At 61.5% G+C, this 14,243-nt stretch overlaps 6 protein-coding genes across 8 annotated transcripts; 3 read left to right on the forward strand and 3 right to left on the reverse strand.

Annotated features, from left to right (window-relative positions):
* Positions 1–254: 254 nt before the first annotated feature.
* gloB2 (Glyoxylase B2) lies at positions 255–1,626 on the forward strand. The gene is made up of 3 exons (XM_062773129.1): positions 255–551; positions 591–915; positions 972–1,626. The coding sequence occupies exons 1-3, from the start codon at positions 421–423 to the stop codon at positions 1,599–1,601; spliced, it is 1,086 nt and encodes a 361-aa protein (XP_062629113.1). The 5' UTR covers positions 255–420; the 3' UTR covers positions 1,602–1,626.
* A 796-nt stretch (positions 1,627–2,422) lies between these two features.
* Positions 2,423–3,538, forward strand: LOC62_04G006565 (uncharacterized protein). The gene is made up of 3 exons (XM_062773130.1): positions 2,423–2,530; positions 2,579–2,850; positions 2,900–3,538. Exons 1-3 carry the CDS (start codon positions 2,439–2,441, stop codon positions 3,487–3,489), a joined length of 954 nt encoding a protein of 317 aa, XP_062629114.1. The 5' UTR covers positions 2,423–2,438; the 3' UTR covers positions 3,490–3,538.
* A 14-nt stretch (positions 3,539–3,552) lies between these two features.
* Positions 3,553–5,453, reverse strand: FRE2_1 (Ferric/cupric reductase transmembrane component 2; the record flags this gene model as incomplete). Its single annotated transcript, XM_062773131.1, has 4 exons — positions 3,553–4,208; positions 4,247–4,584; positions 4,626–4,986; positions 5,021–5,453. 4 exons carry the CDS (start codon positions 5,451–5,453, stop codon positions 3,553–3,555), a joined length of 1,788 nt encoding a protein of 595 aa, XP_062629115.1.
* Positions 5,454–6,624: 1,171 nt separating this feature from the next.
* Positions 6,625–9,775, reverse strand: SPAC1F7.11c_7 (putative transcriptional regulatory protein; the record flags this gene model as incomplete). The annotated part of the gene is made up of 20 exons (XM_062773132.1): positions 9,397–9,775; positions 9,298–9,348; positions 9,226–9,260; positions 8,874–9,187; positions 8,698–8,839; positions 8,496–8,630; positions 8,405–8,458; positions 8,261–8,364; positions 8,164–8,182; positions 8,056–8,114; positions 7,967–8,015; positions 7,839–7,913; positions 7,785–7,798; positions 7,648–7,753; positions 7,495–7,603; positions 7,383–7,460; positions 7,281–7,337; positions 7,048–7,240; positions 6,683–7,001; positions 6,625–6,644 (listed from the first exon to the last, which is right to left on the reverse strand). The coding sequence occupies exons 1-20, from the start codon at positions 9,480–9,482 to the stop codon at positions 6,625–6,627; spliced, it is 2,019 nt and encodes a 672-aa protein (XP_062629116.1). The 5' UTR covers positions 9,483–9,775.
* A 178-nt stretch (positions 9,776–9,953) lies between these two features.
* Positions 9,954–11,175, reverse strand: JRG21 (putative 2-oxoglutarate-dependent dioxygenase JRG21; the record flags this gene model as incomplete). The annotated part of the gene is made up of 2 exons (XM_062773133.1): positions 9,954–10,829; positions 10,867–11,175. 2 exons carry the CDS (start codon positions 11,173–11,175, stop codon positions 9,954–9,956), a joined length of 1,185 nt encoding a protein of 394 aa, XP_062629117.1.
* A 397-nt stretch (positions 11,176–11,572) lies between these two features.
* SPAC1039.04_4 lies at positions 11,573–14,026 on the forward strand (the record flags this gene model as incomplete). 3 transcript variants are annotated; one of them, XM_062773134.1, is made up of 15 exons in its annotated part: positions 11,573–11,745; positions 11,865–11,879; positions 11,916–12,040; positions 12,078–12,148; positions 12,183–12,256; positions 12,295–12,514; positions 12,564–12,601; positions 12,651–12,839; positions 12,877–13,054; positions 13,102–13,228; positions 13,263–13,325; positions 13,372–13,492; positions 13,534–13,625; positions 13,667–13,765; positions 13,812–14,026. In XM_062773134.1, 15 exons carry the CDS (start codon positions 11,573–11,575, stop codon positions 13,937–13,939), a joined length of 1,713 nt encoding a protein of 570 aa, XP_062629118.1. In that variant the 3' UTR covers positions 13,940–14,026. The 3 variants fall into 3 exon arrangements, with proteins under 3 accessions (XP_062629118.1, XP_062629119.1, XP_062629120.1); XM_062773135.1 differs by lacking the exon at positions 11,573–11,745 and having other exon boundaries at positions 11,747–11,879; positions 11,921–12,040; XM_062773136.1 differs by lacking the exon at positions 11,573–11,745 and having other exon boundaries at positions 11,747–12,040.
* Between the last annotated feature and the right edge of the window lie 217 nt (positions 14,027–14,243).

The following is a 14,243-nucleotide window of genomic DNA, read 5'->3' on the forward strand; positions in this document are numbered from 1 at the left end:
CAACGCTGCAATCCCCCCGACAACTCTCGCCCCACGTCCAGCCCACCCATTGTCCGCCGCCACGACGTTCGGAATGCCACTTGCCCACTGTACGAAGAGCCTCCTCTCCCCTGCCTTGGAAATTGCCCCCGGCCGATCTTGTCGGGTCACCGGTGCCTGGCTGGCTGCGAGCGTTGCCACCGTCGCTCATTTCCGAATGTGTGTCTCACATCTCACCATGGTCGACATCATCTGACCTCGCGCGCGCTGCGTCTGCTCCACGAAAGGTTCAGAGCTACCACTCTTTCGGACCGCATCTACCATCACCTCGGGTCGGGCCACACGCCCAATACTACATAACTCGGGTCTTTGCGTTTGGCCAACGACTCTCATCATCGTAATCACCCCGCGGCGACCACCCGGACACACCACACCGAAACAATGTCGAGATACGTTGCGCGGACTGCCTGTCGCGCCTGCCGTATGGCTAGGGCGGGGTATAAGACCGGCGCTGTGGTTGCAGCGCGGTCGAGTCCTTCGACTTCGACACTCCCTTCGACGACCTTCATTCGGTGAGTGCAGCACGTTGGCCCCCCGCTAACAACGCCCAGCTACCTCGCATCCTCATCACACCCCATGGCGTCCAAAGTCTCCCCGCACGCCAGCTACGCCGGCACCAAGGCCAACACGCCACTCGTACACACGTTCTTCGACAAGCAGACAGCAACGTGGACGTACGTCGTTGTCGACCCCGCAACGCGTAGCTGCTATGTGATCGACCCTGTGCTCGATTACGACGCAGCCAGCGGGCGCGTGAGCTTCACGACCGTCGAAGCGCTCAAGAGCTTTATCGACGCTGAAGGTCTGCACGTCGACCGGATTATCGAGACTCATGTCCACGCCGACCATTTGACGGGTGCCATGGCGCTGAAGCGGGTAGGTCCGAGATCTGCACACCCACATGCCGCACGCCTCACACTGACACAATGCAGATCCTCCCGTCCCATCCGCCCATCTATGTTGGCTCGCGTGTCGACAAGCCCCAGGCTCACTTCTCCCCAATGTATGGCTTCTCGCATGCGGATCTGCAGGGCTCATTTGATGGCCACTTGGTCGATAACGAGAAGCTCAAGCTCGGCGAGCTCGAAGTGACATTCCTCCCGCTACCAGGCCACACGCCAGACAGCATGGGCATTCTCGTCGGCGACGCCCTGTTTGCAGGCGACAGCCTGTTCATGCCTGACGTGGGCACGGCGCGCGTCGACTTCCCTGGCGGCTCAGCAAAAGCACTGTTCGAGTCAGTCCAGAAGGTGTTCAGCCTCGACCCCGACGTGCGCATCTTCGCAGGGCACGACTACCCCGACGGGCGGGACGTCGCGTCCATGTCGACGGTCGCGGAGCAGATGGCGCGCAACAAGCACGTTGGCGCTGGCGCGACGATGGACGAGTTCGTCAAGGTGCGCGAGGCGCGCGACGCTACGCTGGGCTCGCCAAAGCTCCTTCATCCAAGTCTCCAGGTCAACCTTCGTGCAGGCCGACTGCCGCCGGCCGACGAGCACGGGCGGCAGGCGCTCAAGACGCCCGTCCGGCTGCCAGAGGACAACCCGCTCACTGGGGTGTAGTATGTACCAAGTATGTCGTTGTCACGTCGTTATGCATCATTTGTGGTTGACGACGCGACGCGTGGAGGTTGGTTGTCGAGACTGAGGAGGGCCTTGGCGCGTTGGATTCGGGATTCTGAATCGCTGAATCGCTTCGGGAGCGCGTGGCGCGGCACCGGCGGACCTGCGCCGAGTCACCGGAGCGGTGTGCAGAACAATGGAGAGGGGGGTGCGCAGTAATCGTAATATCCATTTCTTGGCCAAGTATTGCAACACGAACGGCTCCGCAACCTGCCAGCTGCTTGCTCTCCAGCACTCCCCAGCCTATGTACATGCATACCCTCGAGATAAGCACGCATCGCTGATAGCTACAACGACTAGTGTATCCCGAAACAAGCATGGCCACGCCACTGACGCGTGGCAGTGGACGCTCAATCGGCAACTTTGCCCAGATAAAATTCCGAAAAGTATTCCAGATAGCTGTTGTTCCTGGCTACACAACCCCTCCACCGCTCTGCTCGCGGCTATGACGGCGGCTTCGGCTACGTGGGGCATTCGGACGCTGCGGTGGGGGTCTGGCTGCTTGGGTCTCCGCCAGGGCGTAGCATAGGCGACTTCGGCCACGTCCGTGGCCTCCCTGGCGCGTTCGTAATAACCGCCCAGGTCTTCGTTGTTGCTGCCCAGGGTACGGCGTGTCCCGCGCCGCTGCCTCCTAATCACGGGTCCCGAAGTCTTGCTTGTCCCACACCTTGTTGTGCACTGTGGTGCGTGGTGCTGTGTGGTGCTGCGCTGCGTGCATGGACGTACGTGCATTCACTTGTTGCATCTTGTTCGTCTTGTCTTGATAACACCACACACATGATGAGCAGAGAAACACTACACTCCTGTGACGGCTCGTCCCTCGCGCCGACTGTCAGCGCGTCGCCTACCGCCGTGGAAGGTTCCCCAGAGTACGTCGTCTTGGGCTTATCGCGCGTCGCCCCAAGCTAACCCCACAGCCTCGGCACCATGTCTCTTGCGGATGAGAAGAAGGCCCAGTCGGCCTTGCCACCACCACCAACACCATTACCATCATCATCACCATCACCCGCTTCCCCCCAACCATCGGTCACCGTCACCAAACCCCTCGACCCGTCCAAGTCGTGGCGGGAATGGCGGCGGGAAAACATTGGCGGCGGGCAGATGCTTTTCATTCTCCTGCTGCAGGCGTTCTCGGCCGGCCTGCTCGACGCGTTCGCATACGGCGACTTTGAGACATTCGCCTCGAACCGTGAGTGGCGTCGGCACTCATCCTTTCCACACATACTCACACCCCACAGAAACCGGCAACATGATCCTCCTCACCCTCGCGGCGGTCGGAACCGTCCCCGTCCTCTTACTCCTCACTGGTGTCTCGCTCGCGGGCTTCATGCTCGGCGCCTTCATCTTCGGACACTGGGGCACGTGGGCCGGCCCGCGCAGGCGGCAGTGGCTGCTGTGCACGACCTCGTGCCAGACTCTCCTGACGCTCGCCTGTGCGCTGCTTTCCAGTCCTGCCGGGCCAAAAGTCACCCAGCACAAGGGCAAGCACGAGTGGGTCGTCATGTTCCTCATGGCCTTCATGTCCGGCGCACAGGTGTGCATGGCCCGCCAGTCCAAGTGCCAGGAGGTCCCGACCGCGCCGATGACCTCCCCCCTCGTCGACTTCCTCACCGATCCGAACCTATTCAAGCGAGGGAACGAGGAGGAGAAGGTCTCTACCGGCCCACGCAATCGCCGCATGGCCTACCTCGGCCTCGTGATCGTCGGGTCCTTTCTCGGCGCGGTGCTCCACCGCTTCGCAAACAGCTGGAGCATTGTCGTCGCGAGCGTAGGTATCAAGGCGAGCGTGGTGCTCGCCGTGGCGCTCGCCAAGCCATGCGGGGTTTAATTGTATTCATAGATAGCATAGCATAGCATAGATGTACCGCATAGATGTACCATTGCATTAGGGCTACCAGCCGAACGCCTCGGCGTGGAACGAGACGGGGACTTGGCCGCGGAGCACAGCGGTGGGAGTGTTGACCCGCACAACGGCACGGCGCGCCGACAAGGCGAGTTCGGTCGGCCCACAGACCGTGACACATACACCCGCCGCGTCGTGGGTGGAGGCGAGCACGTCCTCCCGAAGGAGCTCTTCGAGGGGCGAGCGACCAGCATGGAGCCTGACGGCGCGGGTAGCGGCGGCGCTGAGACCGAACGGGCCGGCCTTCTCCTCCACCACGGCACTCGACGGGCCAGCGACTTTGTCCTCCTCGTCGCTTTCGAGCGCGGGGACAGCACCGCGGGTGACGAAGACATCGATGCGCACTCTGATACTGGTGCTGGCTGCCAGCGCCTCGTTGACAAGCGGGGCGATCCATTCCACGTTGTCTGCCGAGCGCACGTTCCAGATCATGTGGAGCGCTGTGACGGCACTTTCGCCGCGCTTGATCGCGGCCAGGGTGTCGAGAAGCAGCGAGGTGGCGAAGCTAACACCCGTTCCGCCGACAACGAGGACCACAGTGTCGTAGTGGTGCATCGAGTGCACGTTGCCGTATGGGCCTTCGATCAGGCAGCGCGTGCGCGACTTGGTACCAATGAGTCGGTCTCGCAATCTGCGGGTGAAGCCTGAGGTGTCAGCCACGGCTCCACCGGGGATGACCTACCCCGCTGCGTGCGCACGAAGAACACGGCGTCCCCGCTCGCAGTAGCCATCGTGAACGGGTGCTGTTGGAACCTGGTAATGGATGGCATGGTAAGGTAAGCATGCTGCCCCGCCTGCCACTTCATCGGCGTCGGCACAGTGATGCGCATTACCTCTGCGTCGAGGAGCTCGACGAGCGCGAGGTGGTCCGTCGTGGCGGGCTTGGTGAAGAGTGTCACGGAGTTGAGGTACACCATGCGCGCGAGGCCGACGATGCGCGAGCCGCCCCAGATGATCAGACCGGCCGCAAGGTAGCCCCACAGCGCGACCCAGTGGAAGAGGCAGCCGATGATGAACATGCTGCGAGTATGAGCTACACACGCCAGAGTGGCGCAACTCACAGTGCCATGGCGATATGCAGCGCCAGGAACGCCTCGTACATCCACGCGCGGACGGCGCGGAAGCTCGAGATGTAGATGAGCAGCAGGCCAGCCCATGCCACCATGCCCGTGTTGAAGATGTACGATCCCGGCGCGAACGCGTGGCTCATGGCGCTCTTCGACGCCCAGCCGATAGAGTGGATACTGGATGTCAAAACACACACGCGGCCGGCAGCGCGGTGCAGGTAGTTGAGCTTCTCGTACGAGATGCCTGTGAGCAGCGATATGAGGTTGTTCCTGTTCGCCAGGCCGATGATGAGGGGCACTTGCGAGTACGCGATGTAACCCATGAAGTTGATCGGCGCGACCGCCTCCCCAGGCACTGAGGTCAGCTCCGTCCAATGGGCAAAGCTTACTCTTCGAGCCGTACATGCCCAGGCCGAGCACGACGCCGGTGTACGCCGCAGTCCAGAACCACTCGTTGGCCGTCGAGTTGGAGTAGAGCCACAGCGGGAAGACACGGACGTGGGCGAGGTTACCGAAGGCAGTGGACGCGGCGCGAGTGATGTGCTGCCGCGTTGTGGCAACCTCTACCTTCGCTTCACCAGCCTTGGCTTCGTCCTGCGGCGAGCGACGCGCCAGCACACGGCGCTTGACCACCTTTGCGCGCCACAGCCGGAAGAGGTACAGCGCAGTAAGGAGCACGATCACCCCCGCAGCGACCCACCACGTCGCCCACGCGGCGGTATCCTCCCTCGCCTGCCGGTTGAATCCTGTACCATCGCACCTCCCGTGGTCGGCATCGCCGGCCTGGCAGTCGACTCCTCCGGTCGGGCGTTGACCAGTCATTGGGCCACGGCCGCCGCCTCCCGTCGGCCGCTGGCCAGTGAGGCCGGTGGGTGTGCCTGACCCCGCCGCCGAGCCGTCGACTACGCCGCCTGTTGGACGGACGCCAGAGAGGGAGATGGACCCGCTGCCCAGACCTCCTGTAGGGCGCTCGCCAGAGAGAGAGACCGATCCACTACCCTGACCTGCGGTGGGTCTCTCGCCAGATAGGGAGACTGATGAGGCCAAGCCGCCGGTGGGCCGCTCACCGGAGAGGGAAACGGACGACGCCAGACCGCCGGTGGGACGTTCCCCGGAGAGGGAGACGGCGGAGCCGCCCAGACCGCCGGTGGGGCGCTGGCCTGTGAGAGAGACTGAACCGCTCCCCTCTGGCCGCTGTCGTTTCTGAAGAAGAGGCATTTTGTTGGGCGGTGTCGCACAACCATTCTTCGCCCAGCGCCGGCTTTACATATGCCACAACGCAAAGTCTGCGCAGCACGCCACAATTGGTCTAGGCCGAAGACTGGGCGTATCAGATAACGAGGTTTGTCGTGCGTCTGTCCCAATATGCATGTTGTGGGGGTCTACGATGCTCCAACCTCGCGCCTGACTCCGTACTAGAGTCCGTGAATGGGTTCGCGACCGGGCGGTCCCCGCTTGGCCCAGCTATATTCGCGTGCCAAGAGCGCGGGGCGAGGCAGATCTGCATGCAGGTACGAGGGTCTGGACCTTGGGTCGTGCCAAGAGGCCAGTTGCGGCCGACGAGCTGCTGCGTACGACTGACGCGGATCTGACTGGAGGAAAAGTGTGACATGTTCTGGCCGATGAGGGGGGGCGGAGTCTAGAAGTGCCACGCTCGACCCTGGCCTCCACCCGGAGACCAGATTCCCACCAAGCTGCTGCGCTTCGCTTGTTCACTCAATGCTGCCGGACCAAGGAAGGCTGAGGAACGGCCTGTCTCCTACAGTACTTCTGGCCCGAGTGTCCGAAGGCTCGGGCATCGGCGTGTAGAGGTCAGGTTACAGCGGCCAATGCCCCGCTCGTGTCGTCGGCGAATGAAGGGGAGTGGCACTGAGTCCAATGACTGCCTCGATGACGACTTGAGGACACTAGGCAAGCCCAAGCGGACTGGTGAACATTGCATGTACGTGCTAGCTACGTGGCTCGATGCCAATGCTACTGAGAACTGCCGAGATCAGTATGGGCGGTGGCTGTCTGGTGAAGTACTCCAGCAGGCCAGAAACCGTACTCACATTCGTCGAGATCGAGGCTCGCTTCGAGGCTCCCAATGCTCGAGTTGAGGTCGAAAAGCGTGGCTTCGGGGATGGGGCACCACCACTCCTGGCCGGGTTCGGAGGCCGGTGGCTCCGGGTGCTCAATGTCCACTTGGTGTGCGACGGCAACCGCCTCGTCGAGCGTGGTCGGCATCTTGTAGTCTTGAGGCGGGGCCGGTTGGTCCATACGGACCAGCTTGGTGCCGATGCCGATGATATCGTCGGCTGTGTGCGGTTCTCTGGCGCCGACAGAGCGCAGTGCGAGTCTGGCCTGCTCGGCCAGACGTCGTAGTACAGGCTGGAAGGTCAGCGGGTTCGGAGGGTCACATTCGTAGGCCACCCACCAAGTCGTCTCGTGATCGAAATCCTTCAGGTATGGACTCGAACAGAGCTAGTCCTTGCTCGACGTGCACCAACGCCGCTGCAGCCAATGACGATGTTGGGGAGCGAACCACCACGGCGGCGAAGTTGACCACGGCCGTGAAGGCGTGGAAGAAAAAGATCCAGAAGCGGCATGCAAGGAGGGAGTTGACGGCGCTGCACGTCAGCTGCAATGCCAAGCGCTTCGGCAGCTCACAGAGAGTCGCGGAAGATGGATAGAACGACTCGTGACGCCTCCAGTTCAATCACATAGCTGTAGCTACGTGGTTTAAGCGATGGAGGCTCATAAGCTGCTTACCCAAAGGTCGAAGCCAGCGGTTCTTTGGCAAAGTCGCGCAGCGCGCGGGCAAAGTACGCTCGATGGAGGAACATGTACCTGGGAGATCAGAACAAGTATTGGCACATCTCACCCTTCTTGGGCGAGGAGCTTGAGAGTCAGCCGTTGGAAGTGGATGCGGTGGTGCGTGGTGGGAGAGAGCGCCGCGTCGACGTGCAGAAGGGCAGGTAGGTCACTCTCGACTGGTCAGGTGAGCTAGGTTTCGGAGAGGACTGCTGTAGCTCACAGCTCATGAGAGCCCGGTGTACCTCGAGAATCTTGCGATACGCTATCGGCGCCACCTGCGTCTGCATGTCGTTTACGCGTGCGAGGATCTTGACGAGGCGGTACTGCTGGTCAGGTGAGTTCGCGGCTAACCCATACCTTGTACTCGTGAACTGGAGTTAGCTGGTATTTTACATTGGATTGACAGCTCACACATGAACTGGACGTCTTCAGAGCTGCTCGACGTGGGCGATGGGAAGGCGCAGTCGACTGTCGCCGCGCTGATGACTGAGTGCGTGGGTTAGAGATGCTGCGTCGCCTGATTGGTACGGCATACCCACGTCGGGGTCGTCCGAGGATCATGCTTTGCCACACGTCTTCAGAGTAGATCTGGTGGGTTAAGCTCGGATTACCACACCATCTCACCCACCTCCCAGAAGACTCGCCGCCGGCGCTCCACCTCCTCAGGCTCAAGGTCCCAAGTATGCCCTGCGGGTGGGTCAGCTTCCTCCGCCAAGGTTCCAGCTGATGCCCGTACCATCACGATGCAGTCCGAGCTGTTGCATCAAATCAGCTAGCATTCCTCTTCCCAATGCTGTACTGACCGACTGAGCGCACCTGACCGCCATCCCCACAGTGTTCCAGAACGACTCGGTTGCCTTAGGCCCCTTGAACGTGTTGGAGATGTGACGGCTCATAAGGTTAATGGCCTGGACCAGTGTGATCGAGCTGGAGGAGTCTGGTGCGTGGGTGAGTCTAAATCACATCTTGCCACCTACTGATGGCGAGTGAAGATCGCCCGAGGAGGAAGTACTTCTCCGCAATGTCGTTGTCTGGTGGGTCAGTCAGCTGTCCGACACGGTCACCCACAAGGCGATAGCTCTAGGTCCATCGCGGCGCCGGACGCAATGACGAGGAATACGACCGCAAGCTGGTGCGTCGTGCCCCCGCCCGAGTGCGGCAGCCCGCCGTCGTAGAACTTGTCGAGGAGGGCGAAGAAGAGACCTGGCTCCACCGTGCGGTTGAGCATCGCGGCATCCTGAACAGGTTAGTGATGCCCTGCACGAGGTACCTGCCTCGAAGTAGAGCGTCGCCCAGCGCGCAGCGTCGTCGCGTCTCGGGAGCTGCGCGACGAGCCGGTCAACCGTCTGGCCGCCGTGTGAGGCAAAGATGAACGGGTTCGCTTCCGCGGCGTAGCGGTCTGAGGCCGAGTGCTGGTGGGTTAACGCGGCCTTATGCGATACCCACCAAGATGTACTGCTCGCCAGCGTTGCCGTAGAATGTCGAGTAGCCGTCCGCGCCGACGACCAGCCGGCCATGGCCGAACTCCTTGTCTTGGGGCTCGACCTCGTCGTCGTCGTTGTCATCTTCGTCTTCATCAACCCCACCGCCACCATGCCCCTCGAGAACGCCACCCCTCGTGAGTAAACCTTGCGACGAGGAAGAACGGGGGTTCACCTCGGCGGCAGCAAGCCGGCTCTGCGCCGCCGCGAGGGCTTGCTCCAGCTCCTGCACTTTGGCTTGGAGCGCAGAGGTTTCACTCGCCACTTGAGCTTGTCGACCTGAGCGCTGTTAGACCGCCGCAGCCACCACAGCGCACCTTTCATCGGCTGGAGCATTCCTCCTGGACACATGCTGGCGGGTCAGACCGTACCGGTGCTCGCAAACTCACTGCCCGATCCCTCGTTTCCGACAGTTGGCACAGGGGAACTCGCGATCACATCTGGTGATATCAGCTTGCCAACGGTGACGACTACTGTAGCTGACTCACTTCCACTTCATGCGCCGGCACTCGAGACAGCTCACGATGGGCTGGACCCGGCGTCGTTTGGGCGCCCTTCCCTCCGCGGACGACATGGTCTATCCTCGAGCGGGCGGGAAGCCTTCGATGGCAGTAGATACAGGCTCAATCGTTAGCAATCTGCGCACTTGCTTGGTAGTGATGAGGAAGCGTTGTTATTGCTGCGAGTGTTATCAAGGAAACAAGGGGAGCCGAGTCGAGTGGGGTTTGGACTCGGGATCTTGGCTGTGGATGTGTGTGCCCTGCAGGGTTTCGGCAAACCACGGCTCATGGCCAGCGCGGAGCTGGGGCCTGGCCTGTCATCAAGGGCTCTCGTGGAATGTAGCAAGGCTTGTGAGTTGTAATGAACAATGTGGAAGCAAGAAGAGCAGGAGAACAAGAAGAAGATGTGGGGAACAAGAAGAGGGGGAATTTTTCGCGACGTCGCTTGCTGTGGCACTCGGGCAATGTGCGCTGGAATCGACGCGACGAGGCTGTCCAAGACACATTCATTTCATCCTGCTTTCAACTACAACGCTTCGAGGCCACTAGATAGGCTCCAGAACATAGATGCCCTGGAAGTACTGTCTGTTGTACTTGACTCCACTGACCTCGACCACGTCCTCTGGCGGGGTCTGGGAGCGGAGCACGCGCGCCACGCGCCACTGCTCGGCCGTGGGGATCTGGTCTGTCAGCTTCACCCCTTCCGGCACCCAACCCACCTTGGTCGCGTCCACCACACCCTCGGCACCAGGTTGGAAGCGGTTGACATACCCCTTCCGCTGGAGGAGGGGCGAGTCGAGCAGCGGGCCGAGAGACACGCTGTTCTTTGCCGCGGCGAACAGCCCAATCGTGAGGCGGTACTCGCCCGCCTGGTCGGCCGGGCACTGCGTCACCCTGTGGCGCGTAGCCGGCAGATGTCCGCCCGAGATGAACTCGAGCACCTCGCCAAGGTTGACGATCATGCCCCCAGGCTTGTACTTGACGTAGCGCCACGCGCCGTCCGCCGAGAGCACCTGCAGCGCTGCGATCGGCTGGGACAGCAGCATGGTCGTCACACCGTAGTCCTGGTGCCCGTGCATCTGGACTGCGCTCTTCGCGCGGTGCTCCGCCGAAGCGGGGTGGAACATCATTTGCCGGAAGTATCCTTCGCCGATCGGGCCGTTGTGGCTCTGGATCTTGTCCCACAGGTAGTCGTCCGGCAGCTCGAGCATGCGCGAGAGGAGACTGAGCAGCTTGCGGTTCACGACGTCGTGGCAGAACTCGGTGAACTCGCGGATCTCTCCAATGTGAGATGAGAGGCACGCGGGGAGGTCGGCGTCGTCGCCTAGTGTCTCCGAGTAGTAGTTGTAGCTCTCGACATTGTCCTTGACGCCCTTGGCAATGTCCCAGAACCCGCGGGGCTTGTAGCCGGTGTACTTGCCCTGTACGCGTCAGATCTCCCCCATGGTCCCAACTCACAGTGTCCAGATACTTCCACTGGAAGCGCTGCTTCTCCTCCTCGGTGATGTGGCTGTCGATGAGCGCGTGCTGCGCAATGGCGAACTGGCGGTCAATCTGCTCCTGCGACAAGCCAAAGTTGACGAGATACAGAAAGCCATCCTCGAACACGGCCGACTTGAACGTCTCGTACATCGCCTCGCGCTCGGCCAGGTCCGGCGAGTCAAACTTGCTCAAGTCGATCGTGCGGAGCGTCGCCCAGTCCACGTCGGCCTTGGTCTCGGCGGGCGGCACCCATGGGCGGACAGATGCGGCGGTAGCAATGGGCATGGTGTATGGCTGTTGCTGAGGTGTGGTGTTGCTGAACTTGGTGTTGGCTGCGGTGGTTGTGACAAGTGACACTGCAAACGTTATATTGATATCTGGCCGGGACGAGGCCAGCGCCGCATAATCGGAGCTGTCTCCCCCAGCTTGACCCCGGCCCCCCACTCACCCCCGGACGCCTATCGCTCGACAGAATGCTTCCCGATCGGTGCCAGTTCTCATACAGAAGCATGGAAGCCGCACATCTCCACAAACTTCCCGCCTTCACCGAGGGCTAGAGCGATGTTGATGCCCAGCTCCGCAAGTGCGGAGCCAACATGCCGCCACCTGACCTGGCGGTTATCGGCTTCGCTTCGATATCTCGTCCAATCGCACGGTGGTGATGACCGAGGGCCAGGTCCGCATGTGCGGACCTGCGTGGTGTCAGTCACCGCCAAGCTGCGCCAAGCTGCGGGGTGCGGCCGGGCTCGAGTGCACGCAGAACGGTGAAGAAGCCAGCCAGGGAGGTGTGGCTCCGCACTTGCGGAGCTCGGCACCCAAGATTCCCCCACCCCCTGAACTTCTTTCCCTTTCGCGGTCCGTATCTCTCGTGACACTGCACTTGTCTCCACAGTCCTTATCGACAATATGGACGTCTGACATGGGCACTTGACGATTTAAAGGACTCACCGGGTGACTACATGGTGACTCCCCAGCACTTCCACCGTCTCGTGAGCTCCCGCCCCTCCAACAACGCAAGCTCATAGCCCAGGCGCACCCACAATGACCTACTCGTCTGACAGCAAGGAGGAAGCCATCGGCTCTATCGACGCCGCCGTCCCGGCCGACTTTGCGGGCGACAACGGCGACTACCGCTTCACCCCAGAGCAGGGTGGGTTAGTTCAAGATGGCTGTCGCTGACCCGCCAGTCGCGGCTTACGAGATCGATCCGGACGTGCACAAGCGTGTCGTGCGCGCATACGACAAGAGGATCCTGCCTGTGGGTTATCTCCTCCGCCAGCTCTAACCCCCAGACCATCCTTCTCATGTACCTCTTCTCCGCACTCGACCGGGGCAATGTCTCGAACGCCAAATCGGACCACATGGAGTGAGTTGAGGGGGGGGGGATCGGCAACTCACACGCAGCCTCGACCTCGGGTTCAAGGGCAACGAGTGGAACACGATGCTCACCGTCTTCTACGTGCCCTTCTGCGTCATGGCGTACCCGGGTACCTTTATGAGCAAGAAGTTTGGGGCGCACCGCACCATGCCGATCTACATGGCCGGCTGGGGGGTGATGGCGCTGGTCACTGCCGCCGTCAAGAACTACCACCAGACGCTGGTGGTCAGGCTGATCCTCGGCATGGTGGGTGGCTTCATACATTCGGTGGAGATTCAGCCACTGACACCCTCAGTTTGAAGGCTGCTTCGGCGCCTCGCTCAACATGTACCTGTGCGTCCAGCTCTCTGAACACGACTCCGCTGTGAGGCTGACTCCCCAGGGCGTGCTTCTACAAACGCGACGAGCTCGGGAAGCGCATGGCGACATGGTACAGCACCGTCGCCATCTCGGGCGCCTTCTCCGGTCTGCTGTCGTACGGCCTCTTCCAGGTCAAGTCGCGCCTCCACGGGTGGCAGCTGCTCTTCCTCGTAGAGGGCAGCTTGACTGTGCTCTTTGCTGTCGTCGCCTGGTGAGCTACCTCGTCCACAGTCGGAGCTGACCCCCAGGTTCGCTCTCCCGCCGCTTCCCACCAAGTCAACCTTCCTCACACCACACGAGCGCACCGTCGCCGTCATGCGCCTGCTCAAGGACGCCACGACCGAGGTCGACGCAGAGTTCAACCTCAAGGCGTACTTCGAGCCCGCGAAGGAGTGGCAGACGTGGGCGTGGGCGTTCTACTGCCTTGTCAGTTGACTGAGACCCCAGCATAGCGCAACTGACATCCTATGTAGATCTACGGCGTCGCCAACCAGACCGCCTCTGTCTTCCTCACTCAGATCATCGGCAGGTTCGGTTTCTCCAAGGTCAAGACCAACTTGTACACGGTGCCGCCGTACGCATGTGCCGTGGTTGTTCTTTGTGAGCTGCCGGAATCGGGGCGAGCTGACCACAGGGTGCGTCGTCATCTCGTCCGACTACCACCGCGAGCGCACCTGCCACACCATGTTCGCCAACCGTGAGCAGCTACCAACCTCCATGTGTCACCCAGCTGACTTCTGCAGTGCTGGTCGTAATCGGTACCATCACCCTCGCATGCGTGCCGGTCAACCACATCGCGCCAGGATACTTCTGCACCTTCCTCATCACGTCGGGCAGCTTTATCCCCAGTGTGCTCTTCCTCAGGTGGGCAGTTGGAAGTGTGGAGTCACGACTAACTATCCCAGCTTTGTCCAGAACAACACGACAAAGGAGAACTCGCGAGCCTTCCGCGCCGCCGTGATGAACTTTGGCGCCAACGCCGGCGGCATTGTCTCTTGTGAGCTGACTCCTTGTGCATTCATGCGAGCTCACACCCAGCCAACATCTTCCTGCAGCAGTTTGCCCCAAAGTACGTCACCCCGCTCATTGTCTCGGCGGCGATCGCAGCGCTCGGCATCTGCGTCCTCATCTGTCTCCGTGAGTCGAGCTGCGGTCTGTGCGACGTCTCGAGCTGACTCGGCAGGCACCTACATGGTCCTCGACAACCGCCGGCGGAACCGCGAACAAGGCGTCACATGGACCAGCAAGGACGTGCCGACCGCCGCGCTGTCCAACGGGCCTTCGGACCCGCAGTACCGCTGGTTCTACTAGACGGGGGCGGGCGTGGAGAGGGAGGGTGGTCGCGGAAAACACAGTTGTCTTGGGGCCGGTGTATGCAATTGTCATGTCGAGTACGCCGGGACGCAGCCTCTCGCGTGGTAGAGACCGATGTGGTCGACAATCCGCGCACTGGTGGCGCTGCTCAAGGACGTCAGCCAGCGCAAAAGGCTGCTGCAGAAACATGCCCAAAAGACGTCTCCACACGGTCGACTATGCGCTGGTGAGGTCCCTTGCAGTGCACTGGTTGTCAGTGACACTGGGAAGAGGTCAACCGCGACGGGCCCCCTCATCGCGC

Source organism: Vanrija pseudolonga, chromosome 4, assembly GCF_020906515.1.
Source record: "Vanrija pseudolonga chromosome 4, complete sequence".
Lineage (NCBI taxonomy): Eukaryota > Fungi > Basidiomycota > Tremellomycetes > Trichosporonales > Trichosporonaceae > Vanrija > Vanrija pseudolonga.